Below are 16175 nucleotides of genomic sequence, written 5' to 3' on the forward strand. Positions count from 1 at the left end.
GAAATTAAATATTTAATATATTTAATATTCAAAAAGGAAGGAAGGGTCAAGAACATCCCCCCCGGATGACCCTGAATGGCTATGCCTGGCCTGATGACACTGAGCTCTGTCTGCTGCCTCACTCCTCTGAGCCCTACTCCCATTCCCATCCATCCATCCTCTTCCTCCTGGGTTAGGGTGTGTGTGTTTGTGTGTGTGTGTGTGTGTGTGTGTGTGTGTGTGTGTGACTGTGTGTTCCCATCCATCCATCCTCTTCCTCCTGGCAGCTTTTAATATGTGACAGTCTACATGCTGCTCACCAGTGGGCCAGCTCTGATAGCATTGTGTTTACAGATGCAAACAGGAAACAGACCCTCAGACTGGAGTGGCCTTGGCGATGGACACGGTGTGTGTGAGTGTGTGAGTGTGTGTGTGTGTGAGCGTGCGTATGTATGCTGAAGGGGGGGGGGGTGGGTGGAATTTGGAGTGCAAAGACCAATAGCAGTATTTTTGGCCAGGAAGGAGGGTTGAAGGAACATTCCGTCAACATATCATCAATATATCTTAATCTATACAGAGTGAAAGCTAAGCCTTTAGAATCTTTTGGAGAGAATGGAGAGGTCCTGTCTAATAAAGAGAGCAGCCAGACAAGACCGCAGGGTAACATAGGATTTATTTATCATCCAGCACAGCGAAACCCCGGCAAGATGGCCCTATCCAGTCAGGACTGGTCAAGCTCATTATAATGATTAAAACACATTACCATAATCGGTGGCCTCCTAATCACTCAAACTAGGCTCATTAGACAAACCAACAAGACTATGGCTGGCGTGAGCGAGGTTGGCTTTTGCCCTTTAAATTGACCTTCTTCAGCCGATTAATGGTTGTGACTGACTCACACGAGCTGTCCATCCAGCAACCTGCACATGACCTATCACTGGGTCATTGACCCCTATTCATTACACCACTTTTAACGTGAGTCCCTGCAACCTGAAGACAGTTGAGTCTATAGGCAATTAGATTAGTGCTGCCAAAGAAATCAACTGGCAATCTCATCACCATCTAATGTGTTGTATAGGTAATGTGTTTGGGTGAATGTTGGTAATGAAAATGCAATCTCAACAAACTAAAGCATCCAACGGATAACCTCCACGAGAAATACAATGATCAGACTTAAAACAAACATTTAAAATACATTTCAAAGTAATTAGTCTTTAGTTACATGACTCTGATCACCAAAATGATTGAGACAACCACTGCCAGATTTTCATGCCATGAATCTCAAAGCACAAAATAGCTTTGGACACTGAAAATCTCAAAGCAATAATGTAAAATAACACAAATAATAATCCACCATACCACTCCGTAACCACGGCAATTTGTACCTGTAGCACTCCAAGAATCATTTGCTTGGTAAAAAAAAACCTTCCTCTTAAATTATGATTTTACATTTTAAACATTTTGTGAATACTAGTAAATATGTTAAGCCTTTGTACATACCAGCAGCCTAATGTTGAAAGCTTGCCTGGTACTTGCTAGACTTCCAGAGGAATGTAAGAGATTGCGATGCACTTACCGTGATCTGCTGTCCAGAGTGGTGACTCTCCCAGTATCCTCTTGATTTTCCTCTTACATTTCTAATGTTGACTGCAGTCCAACCACTGTCATCCTACTCTTGCCAAACACACACACACACACACACACACACACACACACACACACACACACACACACACACACACACACACACACACACACACACACACACACACACACACACACACACGCACAGAACAAACAGTACTCCCTCTCAAACAGAAACGACTCATGCTTGTTTCTGAAATCTCTCAGTATATTTTCCCAACTGCTCTGTTTGCAGCCATTGGATAAAAAGTCTTTTCTCCACACAAACCAGCGATAAGACCACCACACACTCATCACCTTGACTCTCTCAGTTAATGATTTCAGCCCAACGCAGTCTGTGTGAGAAATCCGCTTTACTCAAATCACTTTGACGTGTTTACGACAGAGAGAGGTTTTGAGACATGGAATTTACCCCAAAACTGAGTGGACTGTTTACAGAACTACTGTACAGCATGCAGATCTCATCCCCAGGACAGTTGGAGTTTCCCAGGAAGTTAAAATGTCATCACACAGCAATATAAGCTCCATTCTTTACACAAGATGGAGTATGGTGTGTCCTACGCTTCCTTCTACATGCTACAGGTTTAGGGTTAAGAGACTCCACAGGTAGTGGGTGCAACATGTACGAGCGTGGAGGCAGCCAGTGGGGTTATGAATGTGTAATCTGTGAGGACTACATGGGGGTTGTGTGTGTGTGAATGGGTCATCTCATTAGGACATTCCCAGCAGTGGCGTGTTTATAAACAGCCTGGGCTCATCTCGGTGATGGATGGTCGTGCGCTATCGCCGGCTCTTCCTGTCGCCACAGTGAAAACACATTTTATTTCCACAGAGTTTCACAACCACGTCGTGCCACGATACACGCACACTCCTCAGTCTACCCCCCCCCCCCCCCCCCCCCCCCCACACACACACACACACACTCACAAACACAAACACACACACACACACACACACACACACACACACACACACACACACACACACACACACACACACACACTGCTGCCATTTCAACCCCCGGGAACAATATTCACAAGAACACACATAGCCTCCCACTGTCTTTGTTTTGCCAGTGCAAAGCTCAGTAGAACCAAACGTCCCCCAAAACACAAAGACACCTAACGCCACCGCTGTCACTGAAGAGTTCAGCAACCTCCCCATACCCTTAACCAGACACACACTCCTACTCCTCCCATTGCCACTGAATTCAACCCCAAGCCGCACTCAAACTAAACACACTTTTTCACTCAGTTTAGTCCTCACAAACACACACACACACACACACACACACACACACACACACACACACACACACACACACTCTTGCTACCCTCACTTCAGATCCGAAATACCCTTAAATTAAAACTTTCTTCCACACACACAATTGCAACAATCACTGTACATATGACACATGCGCACATTCACAAGCGTTTGCACACACACACACACACACACACACACACACACACACACACACACTGAGCTGATCTGCGTGACCCCTTACAGAGATAGCAGTTCTGACCTCCTTTCTCTCTGGGTGGGCCCTCCATATCCCTCACTTGGGAGGCAAGAGGGGTAGAGTAGGGTGGAGTGGGTGGTTGGGGGGTGGCGGGATGGACATTCTCAAGGTCAGTGTTTTGACCCGACTCTCCATTTGGCTAACAGGACACTGATGAGAACAACGGCCGTAATGAGCAGCAAGACGCCTCCACGTTCCTGGAAGTCTCCAGGACAAATGGCAGGACTAACCCTGGGACGGCATCCTCTAGCCTCAGCGCCGGCCCGTATCGCGAGTCTGTGGCAAGGCATAACTCCGGGCACTGGGCATGGATTAGAAGAAGGGCCCCTGGTACTTTCTAGGCCAGGTATTCAGTCAACTGTCAGGTCAGCAATATGTTGACAGGGCCGCCTTTACAGGCATAAGCAGTAATTGGGTTGCAGGTCACAAGAGTGAGTACGTGAAATCTAAAGATTAATCATTTAATCCTATTATGCTTGGGTAACAGCAGTAAGAACCTCCACCTTTCTGTATGTACTCAGTTTGATGTATTTGGCACACTAATTTAAAATGGTTTATTATACGGCTCTTCAGAATGTTCCAAAAAGTACCGTTGATTTGAATGGGCCATTCCAACGCTCGCAGGTCCGATATTTCTCGCTAATGACCGTTGCAAAAAGATAATGACCGCTGTCATTGACAACGGGTTTTGTGCTTCTAATTCACATCTTTCATATCATTCCGCAAGAAGTCCGGTCATATAACGTAACAGACTCATGGTAATTTGAAGTCAGCAAGTAATGCTGTGCGTCGGGTGCTGTTTGCCCCTTCGGGATTTATTTTTGGATAATGACCTCCGGACAATACATTATCCCTTACATAACAACATCCTGTACTCAGAATGCCTTGAAGAAAACCAGCAATAAAGGGTCCTTATGATTTAGCAGCATTCTGCCAACCATCTCACCAACACTACCACCTGTTCTTGACCAGGCATATTTGCAAAGCCCCTAGCATTGAACAGGCATCGGAATGCTACTTGACCTCACTCTAGTTTATGGTAGACAGCTCTTTCAACTTTCTAATGTAGTCACTGATTGTGTGGACAGGTATGAGACTACACAAGTGCAGAGTGTGGGCTTTTATGACCACTCATGCATCCAGGGACATTCACATGGATTATTGGAGTTCAACATGACACGGCTTTCCAAATCTAAGGGAATGCTCATTCCAGGAGATCAATCCTTTTCTATATGACCAAAGAAATTCAAGAAAATTACATTTTTGATTAAACACAGTACACAGCATATTTGTTTCAAAACATGTTTAGTAGACAGTTCTGTTTCTGACAAATCACTGACAAATGTTGGGTGCGTGTATATATTACAGGACAACAACAACAAAAAGGGAAAAAAAAAGCTATTCACCTCCACTCCTACCGATTCTGTAAACAATTTGTGATCATTGGAAAAACTTTACAATGATGATATTTATACAGTACATCCAAAAATTACAGTACCAATAAGGCATCACGTTATTGACAAGTCATCAGAAACTGTGATTGTTTAAACAAAGACAAAGAACAAAGAAATAAATATAAAAGTAAGTGAGGAAATCTGGACCAGTCATAACTATGCTGTGAGTAGTACAACAGTAAGGCAGTAAACCAGAGGGTAATCTCACTTAGACTTCAACAAAAAGAAAAAAAATACTTTGTAACAAGTGTCATCAGAAAAGGCTTTGTGCAAATGTTTCTCTGTATTCATAAGAATTGTAATTTTTAAAGAAGTCCCTTTTTAACATCAGAACAATTAAGAGCATAAAAAGTAATATACTCATGTTTTTTCACGTTCTACACTCCTCCTAAAATATCACCAGTGAAGTCTGATGATAATATAAAACCATAATACATTAAAATATGATTAAAAAAATAAAAGCAAAAAGTAAAATAAATGTGATGTCTTAACGGTTGGGTTGGCCTTAGTTGCCAAGGAGAGGTGCAGCTTCATCATTGGAGACAGGATGGTTGGATTTGTATGTCAAGAACTGCAAAGATATCTGTGCAAAGACAAGCAAAGGACAGAACCTGAAAGATCTGAAAATGTGTTCCTACACAGCCTGAAACAAACACATAAGGTAATACACACAACAAACTATTTGGTCAGATGAACTAGCTCAATTAGGAGAAGCATTTTTAAATGAATAGTTTTATCAATTTAATTCAACTGTACTTAAGGGCGCTGTCTCCCCTGTAATGATTTGTAAAAGAACCAGCCCAATGGCTTGAAACATACCATTACATCCAGACAGAGCGTGCCCAGACTGCCGATCAGCCAGGGCAGGTGGTGGATCACGTAGCTGACCTCTCCTTGTCCGTGTTCGGGGTTCTTCAGCAGCACACTCAGGCCATAAGTCGTGTTCCCCAGGATGACCAGTGCAAACAGGAAGAACGACACACCCTCTGTAGACTTTCTCTTATACTGCCAACGAATCAAATGGAGGGGTTAGATTAAGTGAAAATGAAGCAAAGCTAAACTTGTCAGTGTTAGCAATGAGCATCTTAGGCATTACAATTAGCTGGGAGCTCAGCCAGGGCCAACCTTAAGACAGGCTAAACACACAGTTTCAAACAGCGGATTGAAGAGCACTTCAACTCCTCTGACCCCCAGCGCATGTGGCAAGGCATACAGACAATAACAGACGTCAAACCGGCCAGCACTGTGCCCCCAACCAGCTCTGCCCCCCTCCTTGACGAACTCAACTACTTCTACGCCCGCCTTGACCTGGGAAATAAGGAGGGTATCATCAAAGCAGATCGACCACCCGAGGAGCAGCCTCTCACATTCTCCACCTCAGATGTTTGTTCAAACCTGAGCAAGATGAATGCAGCCAGCCCTGATGGAATACCTGGCCGTGTGCTTAAAGCATCTGCAGAGCAGCTGCCCGGGATCTTCACGGACATTTTCAATCGGTCCCTGGCCAAGGCAGTTGTCCGTACAAGTTTCAGGACAGCTACTATCGTGCCAGTACCAAAACACTGCCCTGCTACAACCCCGAATAACTTCAGTCCTGTCGCACTCACCCCGATCACTGCCAAGTGCTTCAAGAGACTGGTTCTTTCACAACTGAAATCCTGTCTGCCTGCTACACCAGACCCAGACCGATTTCCCTACCGCCACAACAGGTCAACAGGTCAGGAGGATGCCATCTCCACAGCACTCCACTCTGCCCTGACCCACCTGGACAGTCGCAATTTGTACGCCAGTTCATTGACTTGAACCCAGCATTTAATACTGTGATCCCTCTCAAGCTGATCTGTTGGTATCAGCATATCTAAATGCAACTGGTCTCTGGACTCTCTGACTTTCAGACCCCAGTCAGTGAAGTTAGTCAACCTCTCCTACTCCGCAATCACCCTGCTTTCCTGTTTATGGCTCCAACACGATTAATCAAGTTTTCAGATGACACCACGCTCGTAGCTCCGGTCAGTGGAGATGATGATATGGCCTACAGGGATGAGGTTCAGCACCTGGCTGTGTCTTGGTGTACTGACAACATCCTTGTGCTTAAAACCTGGAAGACCAAGGAGACTTCAAGCAGGCTAGGAACCATGCATATACCCCAATTTACATCAAGAGAGCTCTAGTAGAGCACGTGTCAAGCATGAGCTCACCTGGCCCCTAAACTCCTCCATCCTGGTCAAGCAAGTGCAACAGGCCCTTGACTTCCTGCAGTCTCAAGAAAGCTGTGTCCCAGGATACTGGTGGACCTCTACCGCTGTATCATTGAGAGCATAATAATGAACTGCATCTCCACGTGGTATAGCAGCTGCTCCACATCAGATGGTAAAGCATTCCAGCAGGTGGTGAAAACTGCCTAATGCCCCATCGGCACCAAATTACCCACCATCGACCATCATTTGTCCCCACACAAGAAGGCTCAGCTCCACACCACCTCTCTAATAGCATTGTTGTACTTATTACTGCACAGTTCACAGTACATTAACGACCATGTCATTGACACCATTCATATTTTGCAGTCTGAACCACCTACACTATTCAAACAATGTTAAATTACATATCTTATTTTATATTCTCCACATTTAAACCAATGTAGATATGCTGTTCACATTGTGCATACATCCTTACATTTGCACTCTCCATTCTCCAATTCCACTTCTACTCTGTACATATGCATCTAAAATATGTATATGTAGTTCAAATTCAACGAACATTATTGTAATGGACATGTAAAATATCACAGACCAAATACACCACGCGAGAACATCTATTAATGCCTCACACTTAATTCATTCATTAATTCATTGATTGATTGATGGCACATAGAAGCAAGCCAATTAAAGTTCTCCTTCTTAATCCTTCAAGTTAAACTGCCACTGTTGTTGACCCAGCCTGGAAGTGAGGCCAATGAGAGGGACAGTTAGACAGCTACGTGCCATAAACTTAACTCAACCCCTTCAGAGAGAGACACTTGCAACACAGCAAGCCGCTATGGCTCTTAGCACACCCTTGATGGACCACTGTAACTCCTATCCCAGAGGTTTTGGGTGTAGAAGTGGACACATGGCCTTTGGCTCAAGTTCAACTTACATTGGTGTATATCTGTGGCAGCCTAGAGCACAGGTACATCACGGAGGACACAGAGCCAATGGTGAAGCCAATGATCACCCTGGTGCTGAAGGACGAGGCCTGGAAAGACAGATAAAGAAGTCATTTTCCATTACCGATTTATGAAATAACGAGAAGCACACCTTTGTGTTAAATAAACAGCTTGTTTACTTTACCATTGAGTCCTCCTCTGTTACTGACAGTAATGTTCGGCCGCCATGCCCTACAGGTGCTACCTGCTTTTCCAAACTTGACCCTGGAAGGCCAACAAAACTCGACATTCCCAGCAGGCAAAGCACACCAACTGCATTCAGTGTGCCTATGTATCCAAGAAAGACAAGGGGGTTATGCATTGGCCACAAAGAAAAGTTGATAATGATTATTATATTAAATGTGCTGCTTATGGTGAAACGCTTTCTTTATTCTGTCATTGAAGTATCTGTTCAGCTCCTTATCTGCACTGAAGCTACAGTCAGATTGTAGGGTAGGCCTTTACATCTTCCAGCAAATGTTAAGACTACTGAAAACACTCACTGGTGTTAGACTTGTTCCTTAGCTTGTAGTAATAGTACATCCCGAGCATCACGAGGTCAGCCAGCACGTAGTAAACCGCAGTGTATGTCTGCATGAGGAATAGAACTCTTCAGACTAATTGGTGTAAACATACAGTGGCCTTTCAGACCACAGACAAAAAAAGATTCAACGACATCCCAATTTTACTGATAATTCAAGGCCAAGGAAACAGAAATGATTTAAAGTAAATTCAGATTAAAAACTAAACACACTGAGATCAATTATGTCTGAGCAACACACATACCTGCAAGGGCAGTTGGTTGGCAAGAAAAGATCCCACCAGATTGCATGTGTCACCTGACAACCACAACAACAGGAACCAAATTGACAGAGCTTGGTCCATATTTCCTGTGCGACAGGAGCTGTAGTATTGCCTGAGAACAGCAAAATGGAAGAGAAAGTACCAGAATTCAGAAACGAGTAGACGATAAGAGCAAACGGGACGTGGGGATGGGTAAGGAGACATGGGAGACTTACGGGAGCGATGATACCATAAAACACGTTATGGAGAACAAGCCGAGAATAACACTGGCCATGTCCCGGGAATCCTGTGCGCACTCTCCGAGTCCTTCCCAAACCCATACAGATCCATTGGGGCATATCGTTGAGAAATTTCCGTCGTTAAATTCCCCGACTGAAATCCGTGAAAGAGCTCCATCAGACATAATAGCTGCTGAAATAAACACACACAAATCGGTTAATTAGTAAGGAAACAAAATGCTTCAACATTCCATGACACATCAAACGACACAGTTAACAAAGCAAATATGTTTTCAAGAGAGCCTTCCTTCCTCCTGTCGCAAAAACAAGGAGGCACGCTTAAACTATATTATTATTTGCAAACACAAAGATTGAACAGGGGTTATTGGGGGGACGTTTACCTTTCTGTAAATGTTCTTTATCCTCTTGGATCGTGGGACTCGGACCAGTCTCCCTACACATACACAAGTTGTGGGAAAAGGAAGTAAACATCTTTATATTTACCGGTCATTGGATGATTTGTCCCACACGTGACCAAGGGGCGGAGTATTTCTACTGGCTACTGTTGGTCAATACCGGCATGACATAATCGATTGGGGAAGGACATAAACAGAGGTACATAGGCTACAATTCGCAACAGTTCATTAACAATGATTGACCCAATGAAACTGTTCAGGGTACATTGCAAGGGAAGAGATAAGCTTGGCTAGACAACAAAAGCTGGGATTCATTTTTTAGGTGAAAACAATTATCCCGGTGAAGTTGCAAAACATGTTTAGTAGGCATCTTAAACGCGTAATATTGTCTATTCACATATCACACATGTACATCACATATCAGCACGTCACGTTAGTTCAGTCGAATTCACTCCCTCACACGTCTCTGGAAAGTTTAGCATTTTCTTCACCACCATGTGAACATCGTAAACATATGTAGAAAAACACATCTGTTGCAGACGTGGTCTGTCTTTAAAACTTTACCTTGGCCCACTCATTCACCACAAAGCCCAATGGTAAAAAGTGGTTTGGAAGTCATTAATAATTCAATAATTCATCATAGCCTAGTTCAAAACGTAAGCCCACCAACAGTAGCCTATTATGATAACATGGTTCATGGTATAAAAAAAAAACATAATCTCGCTGTGTAGTGTATAGGGGTCTCACCAATGCAATGATCCCAAACAAAACAGACGTCCTTCGACTAACTCAGGCTATTCCAGAGTGGCAATTAACAACTGAAATTGAGCAATTCATCCAAGACCGTCTGTTTCGCCGGCTAGATCTCCTGCCGCTGAGACGGCGATCAGCTGAGCGTTCTCACCTGACCTCAAGTCTTGACGATTCAGCATAAAATCACAAACGCTGAGCTCACCACCACAATTTCACTAACTATATAAAGCCCATGCGCGTGCGTTGTCAGTTTCATATGACTTCCTCAATAGGGGACTACCTGTAAGTCACTTGTGGTAAGAAGAGTTGCTACTGACGTCGCCTACATGGGATATTGATTTCGACATGGCGCTTAGCCTTGATTAAACGATTATATGTCAGAAGTCTAGACGTGACACTTTAATCATTTTGCATAACGTATTTGAGTGGTGTTAAAGAATACATTGCCTTGTGGCTATCATTAGTTTAACACAACCTGAAATACAAACTTGCTAGAGCTTTGCTGATCTGCACCAATCAGGACTACGTCAAATCCAGCCATGAAATTACTCAGCACCTGTATGCTCAAATATTAGCGGCAGTCTGTAGGCTGTTACGCCCTGCAGTTTCACCAGCATTAATTTGCCTAACTGAATCTTTTACAACGATTCAGTTTAACACCTTAAAACTATAACTTTGCTTTTGTCAATCGAGTTGGTTTTCTAAAGATAACCTCGTCACACGCTTTTTCCTGTTCCTCAATTAACATTTCAATGACAGCTAATGGCCTCTCTCGGTAAGAAACATGATCAATAAAGAATCTCAATGGATGTCAACAAAAGCATTACCTTTGAAATATCAAAAATGAAAGAAAAAGCAGTCATCAGTTTTAAAATGATCAACCAGAAATGTTCGTCTTATCACTTTATTCCTTCACCATCCTTTACGCCATTTGCTTTATTTTTATGAAAAAGAATATTAACACAATATTTAGTTTCACTCAGGGATTATTAGAACTACCATTAAAATGGTCTTTAATAAAAAGGGGCCGATGCAGTTTACAGGGAACATTGCATTTAAACCTTTTTATTGAAGTTAATGACCAAACAACCAGTCTTCAGTCATGTTTCTGTATGGTTTCTGTTATTTACAACAATGAAACCGTTTAAACAAACACGCAAACGAACACACAAACACGCACACGCACACACACACTCTCTCTCTCTCTCTCTCACACACACATACACACACACACAAATACCCAGTAGGTAATTCATTGTTAAACATTATAATACATAAACATATTGGGGGATGAGAGGGTATGGTCTTTTATAAAGCATTGTTCACAACAGATTTACAAACAGCATCATAAATGATAGTAGTAATAATAATAATAATAATAATTATTAAAAAAAGACTAATTTGTTTAACCCGCTGTAACAGTTCAAAAACTGTGTAAGAACTTCCTTCGTCAACAGCCATCAGTGTCATCTGGGTACGCCAACTATAAAAAGTTTCTTCGCCGCTCGGTGTACACTCTTGTCTTCGTAAAGTTTTATTCTTTTATAACAAGGCATTTTTCATAGTGGGAGAATAAGAATAGCACTGGAACTCGATATATGCCAGCAGGTCCAGCATATGACCTTGAGTCTGAGTAAGAGAATGAGTGGGGTGATGAAAAGAAAAGGAAGACTGATCCTCTCTTCACCTTTAATGTGAAGCCTTTCCGAGTAGCCATCTTTTCCTCACTTGGGGCTCAGTCACTTTCTTGCCTCTCTCTCTCACTCTCATTTTATATGCACCTTCTTGTCCTCTGCTTTTAAGCGCTTGCGTTTTGGCTGAAAGTCATCATCTGAATCGTCAGAGGCCTCCTTGTCCGCTCCTACTTCCTCTTCCTCTTTCTCTTTCTCCTTCTCCTTTTCCATCTCCATATCTTTCTCCGTCTCCTTCTCCTTCTCCTTCTCCTTCTCCGTCTCCTTCTCCTTCTCCTTCTCCATCTCTTTTTCCTTCTCCTTCTCCTTCTCCGTTTCCTTCTCCTTCTCCTTCTCCTCCTTCTCCTTGTCCATCGAGGGTTTGTCGTCGGGGGCAACGGGGAAATTCCGGTCAGGGTAGAGCTCGGCCAGCCTTTCCTCAAAGTACAGACTCACTGCCTTCCCAGCCTCAGCCACTTCCGAGTCCGCCTGTCAAAGAACATGGGAGGGGAGGAGAACAGAAGGACAAAAAGAAGGAGGGAGAGTATGTGTGTGTGTGTGTGTGTGTGTGTGTGTGTGTGTGTGTGTGTGTGTGTGTGTGTGTGTGTGTGTGTGTGTGTGTGTGTGTGTGTGTGTGTGGTTGTGTATGAGAAAGAGAGGATGAGTTAAAAAGAGAGAAGGAGGTGTGATGAATGGAGTGTGAAAGAAATGCAAGGAAGTGTGTGTGTGTGTGTGAGAGAGGTTAAGTGTAAAGGACAGAGAGCAGAGAGAGAAAAGGGAGTGCAGAGAGCCCATATTGGTAAAGAAGAAGGGGTGGGTGGGGGAGAAGAGAAGAAGACAAAATTAGACGAGTGTGGTTGGGGACTCAGATGAACCGCTGGAACGCGTTCTATAACCCTTCATCGATGTGTGTTGGCGACAGCTTACCTGCACATTAATCTGTTCCTCCTCATAAACCTGGATTATGCGTGACATCTAAAGAGGGCGATAACAGTAACAATAAAATACAAAAAAAAAAGAGAGAAAGGGGGGGGGAGAAAGATTTTATAGCACATACAGAGAGGAGTTATCCTCAGCTGTATTTCCAGCTGTCCAAGGAGAACAATATCATGCTTGCCAAAACATTTCTCTAAATGGCAAACATACACATGAAAGTCTTACATCAGGTTCTTCTCTAAATAGGAGATTATCCAGCAGTAGTTGGATAACTGATCCTAGGACACTCATGTCCAAAACTGAGAATTCGATTTTTTTTTTTATATGGTGCTTCTTTGACGGACAAAAGTCACAGGCATGAAAAACAGAGAGAGACCCAACGCCACCCTCCTACCATTACAATGACTGACATAACCAAGATAAAGATTTATGTCGATTTCCAAAATACAATTTAATGCTAGTGGGCCCATTTGATTTTACTGGCTTGAGGTCAGTAGAAGAACTATTCCTACTAATCTAAATCCAGCCATATGCCTCCTACTCCTTGGTGAGAAGGGAAGACTAGCATTATAGACACAGTATCATGGTGTTCGCGGTGGGCTTTTCCAGATCTGTGCTTAACGGCCTCTGAACTTCTCGTACTCGTGGCATTTCCCAGGGAAGCTGCCACTACTGACCATCTGAAAGCGGAGGTGTCATTTTGAAACCACAAAAAGGAACAGAGAAATGGTTCTCCCTCTCATTTACTGTCAATTGCCCAAAGGCTGTCCAAAGGTCAAAGTTCACACAGAAAAACAAGAACAAATCCTTTATGATTAAGCCTGCAAAGAAGCAGGGATACAAAGGCATGTGTTCATACAGAAATGTGATGCCTCTTAATCAAAAGGCATCTTATTGGTATGTGCAGTTGGATGAGAGTTTGCCAGTTGAGCATGCAACTCAATCACACTTCCTTGAAATATCATGCGTCTTCAGAAGAGGAGGGGATTTCAAGGGATGCAGAATGGAGTTTCCTTCAGCCAGTATACAGCATGGCACCTGAGTTAAGAGTTAAGCTACGATTTTTTTAATCATACTGCTATAGCCATGAGCCCTAACCTACCAGGGACAGCCAATATATTAATTCCCCTCTCTGTGGGTTATCCCAGTGCTGGTTGGAATTCCAGGGAACATGGAAAGATTTTTTTTTATCACATTTAAGTCTGGCAGATGCTTTTATCCATTTAACTGATTAAACTAAAATACATTTAGGTAGTGCCCTCACTGGGATATAAAAGTGCTTGCACTACTAAGGGGAAGGCAGAAAACAGTGCTTTCCCCCCCCCCCCCCTTGCTGTGGAAAAGATTAGTTGTGTGAAATGAAATTAGTGTTTCCAAAAGCTGTGCACAGCATGTGTGCCAGTGTGGATGTGTGTTTTCGTGCGTGTGTACATAGGCGCCTTCTGTTTGTGCTAGTGTGCGTACAGTACCAGTCAAAAGTTTGGACACACCTTTCATTTTTTGGAGAAGTGTTTTCTTTACTTTTATTATTTTCTACATTGTAGATTAATACTGAAAACATTTAAACTACGAAAGAACACATATGGAATGATGTACAAAACAAAAAAAAGTGTTATCTACCATGTAGAAAATGATAAAAGTAAATAAAAAAAACTCCTCAAAAAATGAGAAGGTGCGTCCAAACTTTTGACTGGTACTGTATGTGTATGTGTATGTGTACATGCTACAGAGTGTATATATTTGAGCCCGTGCATGTGTTAAGTGATCCCCAGCCTGAGGTGTCCCAGAGAGACTTGCCCTTTGGCCAGACGGAGCCAGTCCGGGCACATGCCACTCACCTCGTTGTATTTGGCACAGTTGCTGAAGACCAGACGCACGTCGGCCACAAACTCGTCTGGGCTGTGGTAGTGCTCCGGATGCTTCAGCTGCAGCTTCTGCTTCACCGTGTTCAGGGCCATTGGCTGCTTAATGATCTTATAGTAGTTCGGGACCTGGGGAAGCATCGATATTAAAAATAGCAATCCAAACCTGGTTTAAAAGGAATACTCCTAAAAAAAATCAGCTGACAAAAAGGCACAATTCTATGCGGCCATAATGGATGGGCAGATTGTTTTATTAATTAATAAAGCACAGTCATTTCGGCCACAATTTCCCCACTTTGCCAAAGAAATCCTTGTCAATGTTCTCCCAATAGTATGAATCTTAGACTGATGTTTTTCTTAACTCTGAGGCCTTCTTCAGTTTATTCCGCCAGCAACTAAAACGAACTTCAACCTTCTTGTCTTCAGATTACAGATCTGAGAACAGCGGATGATTTCTTACCGTTGAGGACACAGGTTCATGGAACTCCACACTCAGCTCATGGCAGAACACATACAGCAGCAGCCGCTGGCACCTCTGTGGTCAAGGACAGGACAGGACAGAATAGGAAAAGAGATGACACCAGGGAATCATGGAAGGTACACGTAACGAGGATAAAAAAAAAAGAAAAAAAACTTAGCTCTGGACTGATAATGGAAGAAGAGAGTGCAATATGTGTGTAAGGAAAGAAAAGGTGTGTGTGCGCACACAATCACTTTTTCACATACAGTATGCAAGATCATGTGTGTGAGTGAATGCAAAACAGAAAATGAAGGTGTCAGAGTGCTCTTGTGTATCTCTGTGTGTGAATGTGTGTGTGCCTGCCTTTGTGTATCTGTGTGTGAATGTGTGTGTGCCTGCCCTTGGGTATCTGTGTGTGAATGTGTGTGTGCATGTGCCCTTGTGTACCTGTGTGTGTGTATCTGTGTGTGTGTGTGTGTGTGTGTATCTGCCCTTGTGTACCTGTGTGTGCGTGTGTATCTGCCCTTGTGTATCTGTGTGTGTGTGTGTGTGTGTGTGTGTGTGTGTGTGTGTGTGTGTGTGTGCGTGCGTGTTTGTGTATCAGTGTGTGAATCTGCCCTTGTGAATCTGCCCTTGTGTGTGTGTGTGTGTGTGCGTGCGTGTGTGTGTGCGTGCGTGCGTGCGTGCTCCCTAGCAAATGGAAAACCGCCTGCAGCTAATTATGCATGTATCTGCAGCACTGCCGTTGGAGTGGGGTAGACGGAATGTCAAACCAGAGGTGTGGTGAGAACACCAGACTTGCCCCACCAGCGGAGCACAGGTGTTAGGGGATCATTAGAGCTTTCCAAATGATCACGCATTGCAGTGCTATTTTCCACATTATTATATTAATACTTTGAAAAACACCATATAACCATAAGAAGATGGCAAAAGTTTGTCTTCTTCCGTTTGTCTTTTGTCCACAACACTTTTTAATCGACAAAATCCTACACTTAGGCATCCCCAATCCGGTACTGACCCGCTGGTCCTCGGGACTCAGGACCGGCTCGCTCTGGTCCTTCTTGGGAGCGTCGTCGTCACAGTTGTACTCGATCTCGGGGCTGCTCAGGCTCCGGCAGAAGGTGCACATCCACTCACCACTGGGGAGAGCACACACAAACACAGCAGGCGGGGGTCAGAGGTTAGCAGCAGGCAGGGTCAGAGGTTAGCAGCAAGTAGCTATGCTATGGCTCACACACTGCAGTCACAGCACAGAGAGCATCATAACAAAAAC

The 16175-nt window shown here is 43.6% G+C and overlaps 2 protein-coding genes across 3 annotated transcripts in view; both read right to left on the reverse strand.

The window, feature by feature from the left end:
• Positions 1-4832: 4832 nt before the first annotated feature.
• slc66a1 (solute carrier family 66 member 1) lies at positions 4833-10095 on the reverse strand. The gene is made up of 9 exons (XM_080854151.1): positions 9969-10095; positions 9207-9259; positions 8803-8998; positions 8570-8699; positions 8287-8374; positions 7929-8071; positions 7735-7833; positions 5419-5604; positions 4833-5182 (listed from the first exon to the last, which is right to left on the reverse strand). The coding sequence occupies exons 3-9, from the start codon at positions 8988-8990 to the stop codon at positions 5105-5107; spliced, it is 912 nt and encodes a 303-aa protein (XP_080710277.1). The 5' UTR covers positions 8991-8998; positions 9207-9259; positions 9969-10095; the 3' UTR covers positions 4833-5104.
• An 810-nt stretch (positions 10096-10905) lies between these two features.
• trim33 (tripartite motif containing 33) overlaps positions 10906-16175 on the reverse strand; it is a 33445-nt gene continuing 28175 nt past the window's right edge. For both annotated transcript variants that reach the window (XM_080854342.1, XM_080854341.1), the window contains exons 16-20: positions 15921-16041; positions 14903-14977; positions 14419-14571; positions 12572-12619; positions 10906-12133 (exon numbers count right to left, since the gene is read on the reverse strand). In XM_080854342.1, the coding sequence (XP_080710468.1) occupies positions 11741-12133; positions 12572-12619; positions 14419-14571; positions 14903-14977; positions 15921-16041 (790 nt within the window). In that variant the 3' untranslated portion in view covers positions 10906-11740. The remainder of the gene's footprint in view (positions 12134-12571; positions 12620-14418; positions 14572-14902; positions 14978-15920; positions 16042-16175) is intronic.

This window comes from Sprattus sprattus (assembly GCF_963457725.1).
Source record: "Sprattus sprattus genome assembly, chromosome: 16".
NCBI classification, from domain to species: Eukaryota; Metazoa; Chordata; class Actinopteri; order Clupeiformes; family Clupeidae; genus Sprattus; species Sprattus sprattus.